The following is a 16,692-nucleotide window of genomic DNA, read 5'->3' as shown; positions in this document are numbered from 1 at the left end:
CCCACATCTTCAGGCCAAGCTCTCTGCACCCAGGCCTCACCTGCGTCTCACCTGCAGGTACAGCAAAAAGACCTGTTTCTTACATACAACTGCCAAACATTAACCTGATCATAACACTGATCCTAACACTTCTGCATCCTCTTTGCTCACAGTCTCAATGCCGAAGATCAGCCACAGACCAAATATCAGCCCTCTCTCAGGCCACCTCAGCTGGGCCTCCTGCCAGAATCGAAAGCAATCAATAAAGTTTCCTTCCTCAACTGTGGACCAAAGGGCACCTGTCAGCTTGCAGGGTACACGGTAAAAATGCTGATATGGTCAAGTGCTAACATGCCCCATCCACGCTGGCTCCACAGGCACCACCTGCTCCCGAGCCCAGAGGGAGTCACCTCTTGCTGGGAAAGTACTTAGTTGCCAGTCAGTGTTGGAGCCGTCACGCTGTCCGCTGGCCAGCCTTTGTCCCTGGAAGTCCTGCTGCGAAACAGGAATGAAGAACAGCTCTGTCGCAATTGGACACTCATTAAACAGTAGCGACCTGGAGTTTTGAAATTACTGTGCTGGAGGAAGGGCTGAGACCGAGCACTCCTTTAATCAGGGATGGGCTATGGGGTCTCGCTGGGGACAGGAGAAGGGGTGTGGGATCACCTACTGAGGGTCCCCTGGGGTTGTTACTAACAGCACTGCCCTTCTCACCACCTCGCCCTCTCCGGGCGCTGCACAGAAAGTGGGTCACCACCCTCGTGGTACAGCTGAGGAAACTGAGCCTCGGAGACGCCATCACTTCCTAAGGCCATGGAGCTGGCAAAGGATGGAAACAGGATTCAACACCCCTCCAGCTCCATGATTCCCACCTGAACCTCCATAGACATTATCTGGCAAAGAGACCCTCACAGGCCAATGGTGGTAACCAAAGGTTTGGAGAAAAGGCCAAAACAGCTGCCCAAGCCAAAAAGCAGCACCAGGTATGTGCTTCCCGCTCAACCGCTGCTCCAGGGTCACTCACAAAGGGCCCTGCCATGACCCACTACCCCGCAAGCCACCTCCATCCCATCTCCATAGAGGGGCTTTCTGCCTCCCTCCAGCTGAACTGCAGAACTCTACGCTGGCACACAAGGCCAGCATCAGCGTCAGGCACCAAGTCTCGGCCTTAGAGCAAGGAATGGAAAAGAATTCACCAAGAGGAATTCTTTTCACAGATCACAGAGATGGAAAAACCAACGGAGGCCAGGCCAGGAGGCTCAAGGTCAGAAGGCTTCCAGTTCAGAATATCACAGGATTCTGGAGAGCAGAGAAAACAGAGCCCTGCAACCAGAAGGGGAGCCTGGGCATGCGGTGCACAGAAGGGCTTTCAAGGCCTCTCCTCATCACAGGGCAGAACAAAAGCCCATGGCAGGGTGGAAACTCAGTCTAAGACGGGAGCCTCCTCAGGAGCAAGGGAGTTGGGATAATCCTGATGCTGCTGGGCCCAGAGATGAACTCGCCTGCTAACTAACTAGGCCACCACCTCCTCACTGACGTGAACGCCACTCTGCTCCACGTTCATGGGGGGTCCACACTCACACTCCAGATGTGGTTCAGGGCCTCTGACTCCTTAGTCTCTGGACCATCACACTGGAGCCTCTGTCTTCCCAGGACAGAGGCTGCCCAGTGCCTCTTGCACGATTTGTGTAGTCTCTCCTTCTGCTGGGGCTGGGGACTGGGCTGCCAGCAGCTCAGTGCCAGGGGGGCTTAGAATGAGTGACGCCTCATTCCTCCTGAACGCACACCTGAGGGGGAGCTAGCAGGAATGGATTCCTTCAAGCTCTCAGGCCGTGTCCCGTCATGTCCAGAGCGGAGTTGCAGAGGATTTATGTCAAGGCGAGTCAACAGAGCCATTCTGGTCTGCCACCAGGCAAGCTGGGGCTGGTGCTGAAGCTTGCATGTTCTTCATCCAACCAGAGGGCAGTGCAGCCCCCGAGGGGCCCCCACCAGTCACTCCAACGCTGACTGCTGCTCGCGGCTTCAACTCCAGAGTGGGGGTGAAGTTCTAGAAACTTAAATCGACAGGGGAGAAGACATGGCTAGGCTCAAAAGTCCAGCCTCAGCAAATGCACTTGTCACCCAAAACACTTAATGCCAGGTGGGTGGTCTCAGGGGGTACAGAACGGGAACCCCAAAGAGTTCTGTTCACAGTTCAAAGCCAAAGGGTCTCTCTGGGTGAGGAAGAGCAGCCAGTCTTTTGAATACTTCCACCTCCTGTGGTTTTTGAGCTAGAGGTCAGGTGGGGTAGCAGCGGCTCCTTCTCAGTCACTGATGGTACACACCACAGTGAACACAACAGGAAGGAGCTGGTGTGCACTGAACTCGCAGTCAAGAACACCTAGACTGAGATCTCACTCTGCTGAATTCTTCAAGCCCTTACACGAATCTCTCACCCTCCTGGGCTAGATTTCCCCTGCATGGGAAGTGGACGGGGTGGAGCTTAGGATCAAGAAGCCAACTCAATGAACTTCAAGCATTTGAACTCTATGATTCTCTTCTGCAAGTGCAGCAACCAAATCAGTCTCAGGATGGCCTCAGTGAGAGCGTCAATCAAAGGTGGAACTAGGAGATGGGAATGGCAGCCACTGGCCAGTTCTGTTGGTACCAAAATGGCGTTCAGTCTGTTTAATAAAACTTCTGATTGAGGCAAATGTAAGCTATTCAACATAGCTTCTAACCCTCAAAAGAATCCAGCTTGGGAAGGGAGGAAACTGGCACTGGTGGCTGGTCACCTACATGCCAAGGTGGCATGTTCACCTGCTAACCCACCTGAGGTCTCAAGATAATTGTGGGTTGATTTGTGGCCCAAGAGGAACTGTCTATGTCCAAACCCCTGAACCAAGGATGTGGATTTATAAAGACACCATGTCTTTGCAGATGTGATGAAGTTAAGGATATAGATTAGACCATCCTGGATTTAGGGTGGGCTCTGAATCCAGTGACACAGGTGTCCTCATTAGACAGAGGAAGTTTTGAGATGCAGAAGAGGGATGTGTGAAGGTAGAGACAGAGACAGCAGTGATACATTTCCAAGTCAAGGAACACCAAGGACTGACACAGCCACTGGAAGCTGTGACAGAGCCATGAAGCCTGGTGACATCTTGACTTTGGACTTCTGTGTATGTATTATTTCAAACAAACTTGTTGGGGTCATTTGTTACAGCAGCTGTAGGAAACTAATACAACCATCAAAGGAACGAAGCAAGGATCATCATTCCTATCTAGCTGATGACAAAACGGAGGTTCAGAAGAGCTAAGTCACTTGTCCCAACTCTCCTGGTACCCAGGTGTGCCCTCAGACAGACCTGCTAACTCCTGTCACACCACCAGGCTGCTTCTGTTTCTGACACGCGTGGGTCAGGCACAGAGAGAGTGAAGAGTCCATGACTTATCCTAGATGCAGCTTCTTGGTGGCGAACCAGCTTCAGCATCCCTGACTGATGAACCACAGCAAAGACTTGCCACCTCCCACAGCCAGCTATTTTTATTATTGCCACAATTCCCGAGACAGGAGCTTCGTGCTCATTTTCCCTTGCAGTAAATGGCTGAAAAGTAATGGTGCCAATTTTAATGAAGATCACGCAGGCTCCTAAAAGGGCTTCCACAAACGCAAACCTTTCCCTCACCACAACTGTTTAATTCCAGGGCACGATAACGTCACTTAAATTACACGGCCTTTACATTAAAGTGCTTATGGGGGATACCTTTGCAAGGAAGGATTTCAGTGAAAAGATCTCACCCATTTGAAGCTTCCTCACATCTGAGCCACAAACCTATGTATCATAGCAACAAAGATAAAACCTCACGAGAATGTGAGCAAGAATAGAGTTCCTGACCCCCCTGGAGCAGGGGGTCACTGATAAGCCGTGATCACACAACGATACACTAAATTTGGGCCCACGGGCCACCAGAAACTTGCTGCTGAAGCCTGAATCATTCTTGTTTCCCTTGCTGAGATGTTCAGAAGGACTGCCAACTCTGTAAGTCTACACGAGGCTCTTTCGCTGACTCAATTCTTATTTTATTATTGCTTCTCAAAGCAATTACTAGGGTTCTCAGCAAAGATGAGAGTATTTCACGCCTCCATCTTTACTGAAAATGTCTTATACTCCACTGACTTTTGGCTTCTATTTATAAAGAAGGTTCAAGGCTTGGAAAATTATTGGGAGTTGAGCTTTAATGGATATTCCCAACCAGCATTGTGTCATTATTGGCCTGCGCTGAGCTGGGCGATCTCCCAAATTTGTGACATAATCAGGCCTCTCTCTGCATTACTCCATACACTGCAGACTCCCTCCACATTACCCACTGAATCACACACTCTTTTCAACAAGACCGATTGCCAGGGGATTAACATTAGACAGCACGATTCCATTATTCAGCAGCCCAATTCAAATCCCAACCCTAAACTCTAAGAGAGATTTCAGGGCTTCACAGGGATGAGCTGCCAGAAAGCTCAAAAGGGAGGCGGGTGAGGGGCTTCTGAATGCTTGACAGGACAACTCAACGTAAAAGCCGCCCTAAGCAAGAGCCTGCTGCTGCAGTGGCCGTGACGGCACTCTGGGATTCCTGGAGTGGCCCCAGCCAATCTCAGTGAACGATTCATAGGCCTGTGCCAAGCATGATCCCTGAAGACGGCTGGAGCACCATTGGTTTCTTCCCCCACAATAAATCACTTAATGACAAAATTAGGTATTTAGAACTTTTCACCCAAGATTTAACTTGCTTCACTTCATGTCAAATTCAGGACACATGCAGCCCCAAGTAAATTCCAAGTCATGTACTCTTTGATCAATGGCTTTATAGTGCATTAATGCCAAAATACATATTAACCATTTTCTTCTCATATTTGACTGTTAGGCCTCTTTGTGTTTGTTTTGTAAAATATATAAACGTAGTAATTCTAAGAATCATACCACAAATATCTCTATGAGAAAAGAGGACTCTGAGTCATCCTTTATCCATAGGACAGATAGTATACAAAGGTCTATCAAATTCCACATAAGCCTTCAGAATGACTCAAATGTTCAAATAAATCTTTTCACTCAATGCTTATATGCAAATGCAAATAAAGGCTTTACCTTGCTTTCTAAAGCAGAGTGTCTTGTGAATTTTACTTCATTTAATTTGACAGAAAAGCAAAATGGTTTTAATTTTCAGTTAACTTAAATCTTCAATTAACCAAATCTACGCCATTTAGTTAATCTCATCTTTTGAAAGGTTTTTAATGGCTCTGGGGGCAATTCAAGTACCTGTGGAATCTCTCTCTGCAAAGAGTTAACACATTTTATGAAAGAAGAAGAAATACCTCAAGTGAGGCGACACTGGGGGTGCCTGCGCAGGAAATGAGGTAGGAGGCTGTTGACAGAGCACAGTGGGTGGACACGTGCTCACAGAGCTACCAATAGTCACATTAAAGCAACACGGGTCCACGCCAGCCCCGAGTCGAGTCTTTACCAGAAGTCAGTAACTTGCACATAGAACAGGGCACACCCATTAGGTAACCCAAAGAAAGGCCCAAGGGCAGGGACAGATGGCTCCCGCTGCCACTCCCACAACCAGGAGACATCTTAGGTGCAGATCCACAGGTTAGCGATCCTCCGAGACAGAGGAGCACCCTCTTGTAGTCAGTTACAACAAAACCCATCCTCAACAGGCAAAACTTGGGAAGAAATATGAGCTTGCAAGACACTGCGCTACACGAGCTTAAGATGTCTCATTAAAATGCCTCTTCCTCCGTGCCCTCTGCTGGAAAATACTTACAAACTCATCCATGGGGTTCCCTCCGCACAGAGGAAGGGGCTTCCAGGAACAGCCCCCAACCCGGAGTGTCTGGCAACTCCCGACACAAGGGCTCACTTCCTGCAGCCAGTGTGGGCCCAGTGATGGTGACACCTTTTCCTTTCCTCTTCAGCCCACAAGACACAACTGTCCTTCCTTAGGAAATGTTGCCTCTGTTTTAAAAGCAAAGTTCTCCTACAGCATATCTGACCCCTTTTCCACACACACTTTCAGAAAAATATCTCAGCTTCGAGAAAGCCAGACAATTGATACCCTGTCCACCTTATAAAAGGTGAGGTCTGGGGACCCTGAAGACACTGCAAAACCCAGAAAACCCAGCAGATCAGGAATCTGAAGAGGCAAATGACAGAAAAATCCTTCCTGACTCAGTGTTTGTGTGTTGATATAGTAACAAAAAAATTTTCCCCGTGAGGAACAAGTGAATCCACTTTCATGGCTTCAAATGAGTCAACTAGAACAGGCTGTGCAAGGGGCCCTAGAGGAGCGACTCACCGACGACGTCGAGGTGGTAGGTGTGATTGATGGACCCGTACTCATTCTCTACCACACACGTGTAATTCCCTTTGTCGGAGGGGACCACGCTTTCCATAATAAGACTCCAGTGCTGGTTTCGTACCTGCAAAGATCCAAGTAAAGGTGGTTATTCAATCATCTCAGCACAGAATACCAGGCACTTTGCTTTCTTACTTTAAAATGAAGTTGGTTGGGGCTGGGAATAAAGCTCAGAGGTAGAAAGCATGCTTGGCATGGGCCAGGGCCCTGGGTTCAACCCCCAGCATCCAAAAAGAAAAGAAAAAAACAGAACGAGAAGCCCAGGGAGGCAGGGCAGGGAGTGCAAAGAAGAATCACCTGGATTCCACACTGTGCTCATAAATGGCACTCAGAATGGTAACAAAGGAAAATAATCACCTTATCGCATGAACGCCTACGAGGCAGACACTGGAGCATTCATACACTCAGGTATACAGGGCGCCTGGGCTGTCATGGATTGACCGTTTCCTCCAGGAGAACCTGAGTGGCCAGACGGCCTGCACAGCAGGCGAGCTATGAGGTCACTCATCCACTGGACTCTCAGCCCTACAGCACCCATGAACCATCCAAAGCCAACACTGGTGAGCACCAACTGTATGTCAGGCACCTCCCGGAGCCCTCGGTCCTGACTGAGCCCAGTTAGTTCTCCCCGGGAGCCACGAGGCAAGTTCCATCACTGTTCCTGAGCTTTCTGGCTCGGAGCCCCTCCCTTCTTTCTTCAAGGTTTTCCCATGCTGTCTAGAAACCTCGAGAAGTTTCAGCCAAGAACACAGATCTGCTCTTTGTATCCATCCCCAGTGCTGCTTCAGGAGATGCCTGTTCCCTAGACATATCCAGAATTCCAAATATGGGAGCAATGAATACTTATGAAACAAGTTACATACCCATTTGTTTGCAAACTTCTTGAGACTTTGCAAAGATAAGCAGCACATGTAAAAACACACTATGGAGACTCCTACCCAGTCTGCACATACGCGAACAGACTAGATTCCAGCGTTCTCAACCTGCTTTTGAAATATTTCAATAGACTAAGATTTTTAAACAAAACTGAATTTTCCTCACCAGGAAAAAAAAAAAAAGCAAATTTCAGTATCTTTAGCGTTCACAGCTTTAATATTTCCATCCAAATCATTGTCAGTATTTTGGACCAGGCACTCCAGAGAAGCGGAAAGAAAAAACAAAAAGTGGGGGCCAACTAATCTCAGCTATCGGTTCAGGCATTGCGGGTGACCTTCTGAACCATACCCTGGGCACCACAAGGGTTTCCAGCCTTAATCACATAAAAACCGATAAGACAGGCAGAGCCTTCGCGAGCACAGGAGAGGTTCAAGGAACCAAACCAGAGAATAAAGATCGCCTGGTAACTACTCCAGTTATAAAAGCGGGAAGGCGGGCGGCTGTCCTCTCTGCCAACAGAGGTAAGAGATCACAGGCGCTGGCCTGGGCCCCGCGGAGTCCACGTTAGCAGTGGCACTTCACAGACTTCCTGCAGTCACCCCCACTTCAGACAAGACCACCGCCCATCACTGCCAGCCCCGTGGAGGATCACCAGGGGACGGGGACTCCTCAAGAGCACAGGCAGTGAGTCCTGGGCCGTCACCCCGCTCAGATGCCACAACCCTGGGGGTCATCTCGCAGTCCCACATGGAGCTGGTGACAGGAAACTGATCTGTCTCAAGTGAGATTCCTGCCACTGAAGTGCCCCTGGGCATCTGGTCCACCAAGGACAAAGTCTGTCCTCCACTCAGGGAGCCTGTGCACATGGCTGGGCCATAACTTGTCAGAGAACCACAGCAAGGGGCTAGGTCTCCTTAGGAGGGAGAAAATCCTCCCATGTGGGGGGCATTCTGAAGCAGGAGGTGTGGACACCACAGGACCCGGCTCTGTGAGACCTACCTCTCAGTCCTGGCCCCTGGGGGCCATCTGGAGCTGCAGGACAGAGAGCCCAAGAGGCAGGTGCCAGCTCTCTGGCTCACCCAGAGGCAGGTGGCCCCACAAGGAGGCGCTCCTTCACCCAGGGGGACAGATACGGTTCTCCCCTTGCCTCTGAGGCACCAGTCACGCGGAGGGCACGTTAGGGAGGCCGCAGAGGCCAGCGTCACCGAGCCACGTAATCCAGCGTGTAGCCCTGCTGTAAATATTCAGTTCTTTGAGCCCCGCTCAAATGTCACACGCGTAAGCCCTTAATCACGGCAGCGCCTGCCTCTGGACCTGGTCCAAACTGTCAATGTCTTTCTTGCGCCTGGACCCAGATTTGGCACATGGCATATTCCAAATGGAACTGAACCTGAACTGCGTGAGGAGGGGACATTAAATCTTGGCATATGCAGCTCGGTATGGCGGCTGCCATCCCCCACTCCCGGGGCACGTGGTCAGCCGGAGTCTCTGGTTGGGGCTGCAGCATTCCGCGCAAGATCCCTCTTCGGGGACCATGAGCCCTCAATACCGACTTCCTGGAGGTGTGCTACAAATATTAATAAGTTAATATTCACAAAATGCTTTGACAATGAGAAGCACATTTACCAAACAGGAGCTCCCCACCCTCCCAGAACCCGGGCGGTGGGTCAACATGGCAACCATGCGGTACTGTTTAATACTCATTTTTTACACCACTGATCCAGTATTTGATTCCGTGACATACCACCAGTCCCGAATATCACAAGCTGTGGCATTTTCTAAATGGATACCCTTAAAGCTGCCACCAGTGGGGCTCTGGCTGGCACTTCAGTAGGGGACAGCCTACCACTAATTAGCGGCTGCTTAATAGCAAGCCAAACAGCAACAGTAACTCTATAAAAATTGAGACAAAGCACAAAGTTAAATCCCTGTGTTTCCATGGCAAGCCTCAGTAAAGACTCAAAGCATCTACCCTCCAACAAAACCAACGATGCACCCCTCCCAGCATTTTCTAAGCCCCTCCCCTTCTTAGGGTTCTGATCATTTTGTACAATTATTTTGAACATATGCCATCTTTGCTTACACTGAACAGAGACTGTAAGATACCCAATAAACACTGGAAAAAAATGCATAACCTCATTAACAAGCAGGGATATGCAAATTAAAATAATAATGAGACACTGTTATTCACCAGCTGATGAACAAAAATTAGAAGGACCCGTGTCATTCAGTACTTGGAGGGAGGAGGGAGACTCAAACTGAGAATAGGAACATCCATTGAGAGAAACCTTTTTGTAGAAGACTTTGGTGGTACCTATTAAAATTAGCAAGGCATTTTTTTTTTTCAACCTGGTAAATTCCACCTCTAGGAAACTAGCCCACAGAAATTGCATGATTACTTCAAGGCATGTGAAAAAAACCTGCTCCAAGTGCTGCAACAACCCAAAACTGCAATCCATCAAGTAGAGTCGTTAATAACGTATAGGTCACCCTACAGGAACTAAGGTATAGCTGGTTCCAATGAACAGTATACAGTCTAAAAGAATGAGACGGTCTCATGTTCAGCCCTGGTAAGATGTCATTAGAGTAAATGATAAATGACAAAAAAAAAAAAAAAAAAAAAAACCAGGTTGAATATAAGCAAGTATATTTGTGATTCCATTTATTAAAAAAAAAAAAAAAAATCCAAACACTGTACACAGCACAACACCCCTAAGCTGTGAGCAGGCAGAACGAACACAGCTGACATCAGAAAGCGGACAGCAGGCTGGGAGCCATGTGCTTTAATTAAACGGTCAGAGTAGAATGCTGTTTACTTCTTCCTCGTTTTCACTTTTCAAACTTAAACAGAAATCACACTCACAACGAAAAGTAAATCAGGAAAGTCCCTCAGCCAGCTACGCAGCCCGGGATCCCGCAACGCAAGGCTGAGTCCCTGCGCCCGGGGCTCTCTAGCTGACACACACACAGGCCAGGAGGAAAAACCCCATGTCAACCAACACACACCCAATTCTTTATTTTCATTCCTGCCCACGGCCAAGTCTTTGTGGAATTCATCCTTATTTTCCATCTGCCAAGTAACAGAATTAGAGAGCACAGGGCTTCAAAACTATGTTCACTGCAATCCTTTTTAAAATAACATTTCAATATTGAAACAAAGCAGAGAGGAGCTCAGGGCCTCTCGCTCCAGTACAAAAAGCAGATTCCACAAACATTCCACACCCTGTCCACGCAAAGACAGAAGGTGGCCCAGACAGGTCCTCTCAGAATGCTTGTTACCCAGCTCTCCCAAGGTGCCTGTTAAATCCTCAGCTACCTTCAGGTGATGACAGGGAATGCAGATTTAGGCTGTGTAGCACCCAAATGTTAAGGTCAAGGGTTAAAGGTCAGAGACCCAAACTGTCACCTGGATGTTTGGCTTCCACATTGCAAAATAAAAAGCCAACATTTCCAAATACCCAGGTGTTCGATAGCAAGTGGAATAAACATCCTGAAGCTGTCCTCTGCGCCAGGTCGAACACTGTCCACGTGACGGTCACCACTCCCATGACTTCCTTCCACCCACAGCAGGGCCTAATGCGTCCAGGAAGACAGCAATCCCTCGAAACCCTGGCCTGAGGGAAGCCACCCCAGGAACTATAAGTCCACACAGGCCAGCTGTCATTAAGATGCATATCCCACCCCAAGCCCCACTCTCAGCAGGCTCCTGGCTCCAGAACACCCCTTGGAAATAGGCTGTTACAAACTGGGCTGTGTCAAGGGCTGTGGCCCTTGTTGCAGCTTGGCATGCAGATGTGACCTTGGCAGCACCTGTTCATGCTTCAACTCCACATCCACGGAAGTCTGATGTCCAGAGAAGGAGCCACCTGATCGCCTGGGACCACAGCAGAACCCTTTCAACCTTCCCCTTGGTACACAACCGCCGCGTCTCACCAGAGGAGGTGGCAGGTGAACCGCAGAACGCAAGGCTGTTCTCTGAGATGTGTGCTGCCTGCGGTGGTCACAAGGTGGGTGACAGCAGAGCATCCAGCACCTTTTGAACTTAACTTAAAAACTACATATGACCCTTCTCAAAAAGCTCAACAGGGAGCTAAAATATGATCTAACAATTCTACTTCTAGGTATATACCGAAAGGAACTGAAAGTGAGGACTCAAACGGATTCTTCACCAAATACAGCACTACTCACGACAACCAAAAGGCAGAAATGACCCAAGTGAAAATGTGGTATATCCACACAATGGAATACTATTCATTCATAAAAATGGAAGTTTTGATTCAAGCTACAAATATGGATGACTCTTGAACACAGTAAGTGAAAGAAGCCAAACTCAAAGCACAAATGCCCTGTGATTCCACTTACATGAGGGTCCCAGAGTAGGTACATTCATAGACAAAAAGTAGAATCAGAGATCCTAAGACTAAGGAAGGGGACATGGGAGATCACAACCTAATGGGTACAGAAAAAGTGTTTTTCATCACACCTAAAGGGTGATGAAAAAGTTTTGGAAAACACTGTGCTGGTTGCAAATGATGTGAATATAATTAATGCCTACTGAACCTAAAAATAATTTTAAAAGGTAAATTTTATGAATACTTTATCATAATTTTATACAAATCTCCTAAGCCAGAGGTCAATGGAAGTTGGGAGATGGGCACTCTACCCACAACTGCTCTCAACAGTATTCTGTGGGCCAAATGGTATTTACTTCCACCGTGATGATTTCAATTCAGTTGTTAATGTTCTTATAAAATGAGGAAGAAACCTCCTTTGAAGGAAGCAGCTTAGCGAGAGCATGAACTAGAGAAAAGAGCCAGGGTCCCATGGGGTACAGGATGACCTTCTTCTGCAAAAACAAAAGCACTTGGCAAAGGCATAACCCAGGTGACCATCAAGGCTGGCTGATGCCAACTTACCCCATGTCCTCATCACGGATTGCTCCATCTGGGAGCTGAAATGTCACAGCAGAGGAAAACCTCAGTGAAGTGTAAACACACTAAGACAAGCTGAGGATCCTTTATTCCAAATGCTCAGGACCAGAAGCATTTCAGATTTAGGGTCCTCCCCCACCCCCATTTTGCAATATTTACATATTCATGAGAAGTCTTGGGGATGGGACCCATGTCTAACCAAAAAAGCCATTTACGTTTCCTATGCCTTATACATGAAGTCTAAAGGTCCTTTTAAGCAGTCTTTTTGGAGTCCCTGTGTTTTGATGGTGACCGTCACCAGGCTGTTTGTTATTGGTGTCATGTTGGCACTCGAAAAATCTCAGATTTTAGGGCATTCTGGGTCTTGGATTTCCAGATTAGGGACGTTCAACCTCTAAGAATTTCTCCCTAAACGCACCCAGGGCTGGGGACAGAGCTCCGTGGGAGTCTTGCCCAGCGTGTGGGCACATCTCGCTAGCAGAGTAAACCTAACAGTTACATGGGAAAAGTCATTCAAACAACATCTGTAACCAACCCAGAAAACGAAACCTACTTAACCAATGCATCAGAAACACCAGTCCAGGCGTGACGGCCATGAAACACCGTCCTCAGCTGTCTCTGCTCAGGTCTGAAACACCTGGAGGTGGACAGTCCACACTCCATGAAGCGCTGTTCTCTGCCAAGGGGCTCCAACCCCAGGACACTCCAGTCCTGGGCTTCGGGTCTGTTCACAGACGTCAGGGGAGATGTGTCTCCGTGCTCGCTCTTGGTCTATGTCCTTCTGCACTGAGAAGTGGCGTCAGAGATGGTCCTCAGGAATCCTCTATGGCCAAGTCATTCCACAAACAAGGTGGCAGCTGAGGCCTATTCATTACCCCAGGTCTCTTCTTGCATTTCCGTATTACGCTGCAGTGACTGTTCAGAGACCTATGAACTACCCAGCCATCCAGGCAGCTCTTCATTTCAGAAAGGAAAGAAAAAGTCAGAGCTATTGTTTCAGAAGAAAAATGGATGGTACCACATTTTGGTTCAGCAATTAGCTCACACAGTTCTTGGAGCTGGAAGGGACCAGACATTCTCTCCTCGCTCCTGACTTTAAGGTGGGGGAGCGGAGGTAGAGCCCAAGGAACTCCCAGTCTTCAGGAGCCAGCCCAGAGCCACGGAGTCGAGGAGCTGGCGTCACCGTTGCTAGCATTCAACCAGCCCTGAGCGCTTACTCGAAAAAACAATCATGTGACTCTTAGTCACCTAGGGACAGCTCGGCAGGAGGCCCCTGAGAAGGGAGACCGAGCCACAGCACACAGGGTGAGGAGCTGTCCCGGTCATGACTCTGAGTTGGTTTTGTTTTTCGTTTTCCCTTCTTCCTTCGCCGGCCACGTGTGCACACCATTCCAAAAGAAGCTGCGTGCAGCAGAGGAGGGCCACCGTGGCCAGACTGGGAAAGGGCGGGCGGGCAGCTGGGCCATCACAGCCCAGCCTCAGTTGATGGAAAGAGCAGATTTACCCAGGAGAAACAAAGATCATAAAAATAACAAACATGTGTTTGTGGGCACTTTCAGGTCTTTGCTTTCTGGGAAATAAAACATGTTGGAAAACTTAACACTTTGCTTGTCCATTCAGGGGCCAAAGGCAGGAGCAGGCGGGAGTGGGGGGTGGACATCAGGCCCTCCCCTTTCATGGAGGCCTCTGGAAGGGAGGGAGGGAGGGAGGGAGGGAGGAAGGAAGGGAGGGAGGGAGGGAGGGAGGAAGGAAGGAAGGAAGGAAGGAAGGAAGGAAGGAAGGAAGGAAGGGAGGGAGGGAGGGAGGGAGGGAGGGAAGGAGGGAGGAAGGAAGGAAGGAAGGGAGGGAGGGAGGGAGGGGGACTGTGAACTGTATAACTAGCTCCTGCAGGGCAGATTCACAGACACTTTTCTTTAAAAGGGTACCTAGGTGATGAAAATACCAGGGGACCACACCCCAAAAGGCTGCCCTGCTCAGGCCCTGATGAGGACCAGGAGCCTGAAGCTGACCCAGGCCAGGCAGGCAGCTGGACATGTCCAGTGCCTCTGCTGTTATGCAAACACAATCATCTGCCTTGGATGGGCTCACCTCCCAGGCACCCCATCCCTCGCCACAGCCAGAAAAAAGTCCAGAAGGACAAGAAGCAGGGCCTCATTGCCTCCAGCCAGGGCACTGCATTCTGAAGGTGTAATACTCCTCTTCCTTTTGCTGTGTTTCTAAAAAGCAAGATGCATTCTAGGTTTTCGTCCCCATCTGCTCAAATTCCATTCCTCTTCCCCTCCAGAAAAGGCTCCACCAGGAGCCAACAAAGAAGCCCTGGCCACACGTGTCCCCGCGGGCCAGAGACACTGTGGAGGCTTCCTGTATTGCTTTTAGAACACAGGCACTCTTCGCTTAGCAGAACATTGTCATAAATAATCAAAACCGAACTGCACCTGTTAAAAATCAAGGCGCATTTCCTCATTAAGCCCCTAGTCTCCCAGCGTATTTTAATCACTAATTCAGATTTGCAAAAAGCTCCTCACCCATAATGATGATGTTGGTCTCATTTATTTTGAGACCAGGACTCTCTGGAGGCTCCTGGGCTTGTTTTATACTTATTTACGAGGCTGTCTTAATTGACAGAATTAGTTAAACGCTGGGATTCTGACCACCATTCTTATGCTTAAATTATGTTTAAATAAATTGGTGGAACTGCACCAATTATGTGAGTCTCAGTGAGCTTGGTTAAGACAATCCCAGGGGCCACAATTTAGTAGTTTAACTCTTCCTTCCTCAGCGTCTACTTGTTATTAAAGATTTTTTGTTGAGGGCCAACCTCCCACACTCATGGTACTTGGTCTAAGGACTGAATTCAAAACGTAAGGGCGAATCTCGCCACAGGCTCCTGCCTCCACCAAGCGGGAGTCACGGCAGACGACGGAAGTATTGAGAGCGTCGAAGGCCAACACCCGCCACGATCCACCTGCCTTCCACCTGTCTCACCCTAAACTGTCCCTCCTCAGATGGACGCAGGCTTTTCCCATTTTCCTCTGGGTTTTGGCTTCCAGCTGGCGATTTTTAAATGTTAAAACTTGTGTACAGATAATCCTTTAAAGATGAAAACCTGTGTGTGGGGTTTCAGGAAAGGACTCCCGGGCACTTGCAGGCAGGGGCTCATGTAACCACAGCAGTGGTGGAACAGGGACTTGCCTGCCATCGAGTGATGTTAAACAGGAGGGAGGGACCATCCTACACGGCCCTCCACGGCCACCAAGAACTCCTCCCCCACCTGACTGAAGGATGGTTCCAAGCAGCTGCATCCAGGATGCACGTTTCTCAGATGGGGCCCAGTGGTCCCCACCACTGCTGGCACTGGTGTCCTCGGATCATCTCCTCCCTAGAGACTTAACAGAAAACCACGGAAGTGCTGGGATGTCACTTCCAGGACAAAGCCGTGACTTCTGTGCTCCGCTCTTGGCTCCCTGTTGCTTAACTGAGGACAACAGGGCAGCTGCCCTACAAAGAGGCCAGAGCATGGAGCTCTGGGCAGCCAACTACCAACTTCCTGCCAGGACGTACACCTGACATCAGCCACATGGGCAGACCCTTCCCCAGGTGATCCCTCAGGTAAGACCCTACCCTCAGTGGCACCCAGAGGTCAGTGCTGGGAGACATCTAGACACAAAGAACACACCTGGCTGCACCTGGATTCCTGACCCTAGCAACTGACACAATGCTGTTGAAAGTCACCGTGTCTCGGGGTAATCTGTTATGCAGCAACAGGTGACTAACATGCCCACTCACATTCCAAATGCACAAAGAATTTCATAAGGAGGTTTCCTCAAGTCCTCTATAACTAAGTTCTAGAAGATCTCTCTTTCCATACCAAATGGAGATTCTATAGCTCTCTCTTTCCAAGACACCCTTCCTTCCAACACAGTCCAAAACTCTTGCTGGATCTCCTTTATTCTGATCACCCCAAGAGTTGACCCCACCTCTCCTGTGCTGTGTCCCCACCAGACACAGCACACTTGTGACTTGGCCCTCATCAGCATTACCCACCGCCAACTCTCCCATCTGCCTCCCTGCTGGACCAGGGCCTCTCTGTGCTGGAGCCACACCCTGGCCTCTTAAGCTTCCCTGGAGCCTAGGACAGTGCCAGCACAGAGGTGCTCAATCGACCTTCGCTGAACAGATGAACCAAGACCAGAAGGAGCATCTGGGCATCTCCAGGGGGATGCTATCAATCTTAAACCCCCCAAGAGTATTGAGATTAGATTTCAGAGCATCCTAGGATGGGCTCTTCAGAATGCTTGACGACAGAAGACAGTGGCCCACCTGTCTTCTTCCAGGGCTGCTGATGAGTAATCTTTCATGCCCCAGTCTCTAGCCCCTTCACTACGAATACAATCCTGCTCTCCCAGGGCAACTCTACTACAGACTTCTCAAATTCTCCGCCAGCTTAAGTTTTACAGACCATAAAGCATATAGAAAACAGACTCTCAACTTTCGACCCTTCAGTTATTAA

At 49.0% G+C, this 16,692-nt stretch overlaps 1 protein-coding gene across 10 annotated transcripts in view; it reads right to left on the bottom strand.

The window, feature by feature from the left end:
- The window catches only part of FGFR2 (fibroblast growth factor receptor 2), a 99,461-nt gene that overhangs the window by 45,504 nt on the left and 37,265 nt on the right, over positions 1-16,692 (bottom strand). For all 10 annotated transcript variants that reach the window (XM_079138455.1, XM_079138457.1, XM_079138458.1 and 7 more), the window contains one exon: positions 6,316-6,439. In XM_079138455.1, coding sequence (XP_078994581.1) covers positions 6,316-6,439 — 124 coding nt within the window. The remainder of the gene's footprint in view (positions 1-6,315; positions 6,440-16,692) is intronic.

This window comes from Sciurus vulgaris, assembly GCF_902686455.1.
Source record: "Sciurus vulgaris genome assembly, chromosome: 4".
Taxonomy (NCBI): domain Eukaryota; kingdom Metazoa; phylum Chordata; class Mammalia; order Rodentia; family Sciuridae; genus Sciurus; species Sciurus vulgaris.
The sequence above is the reverse complement of the archived record's forward strand: the minus strand, read 5'-3'. Positions and strand labels throughout refer to the sequence as shown.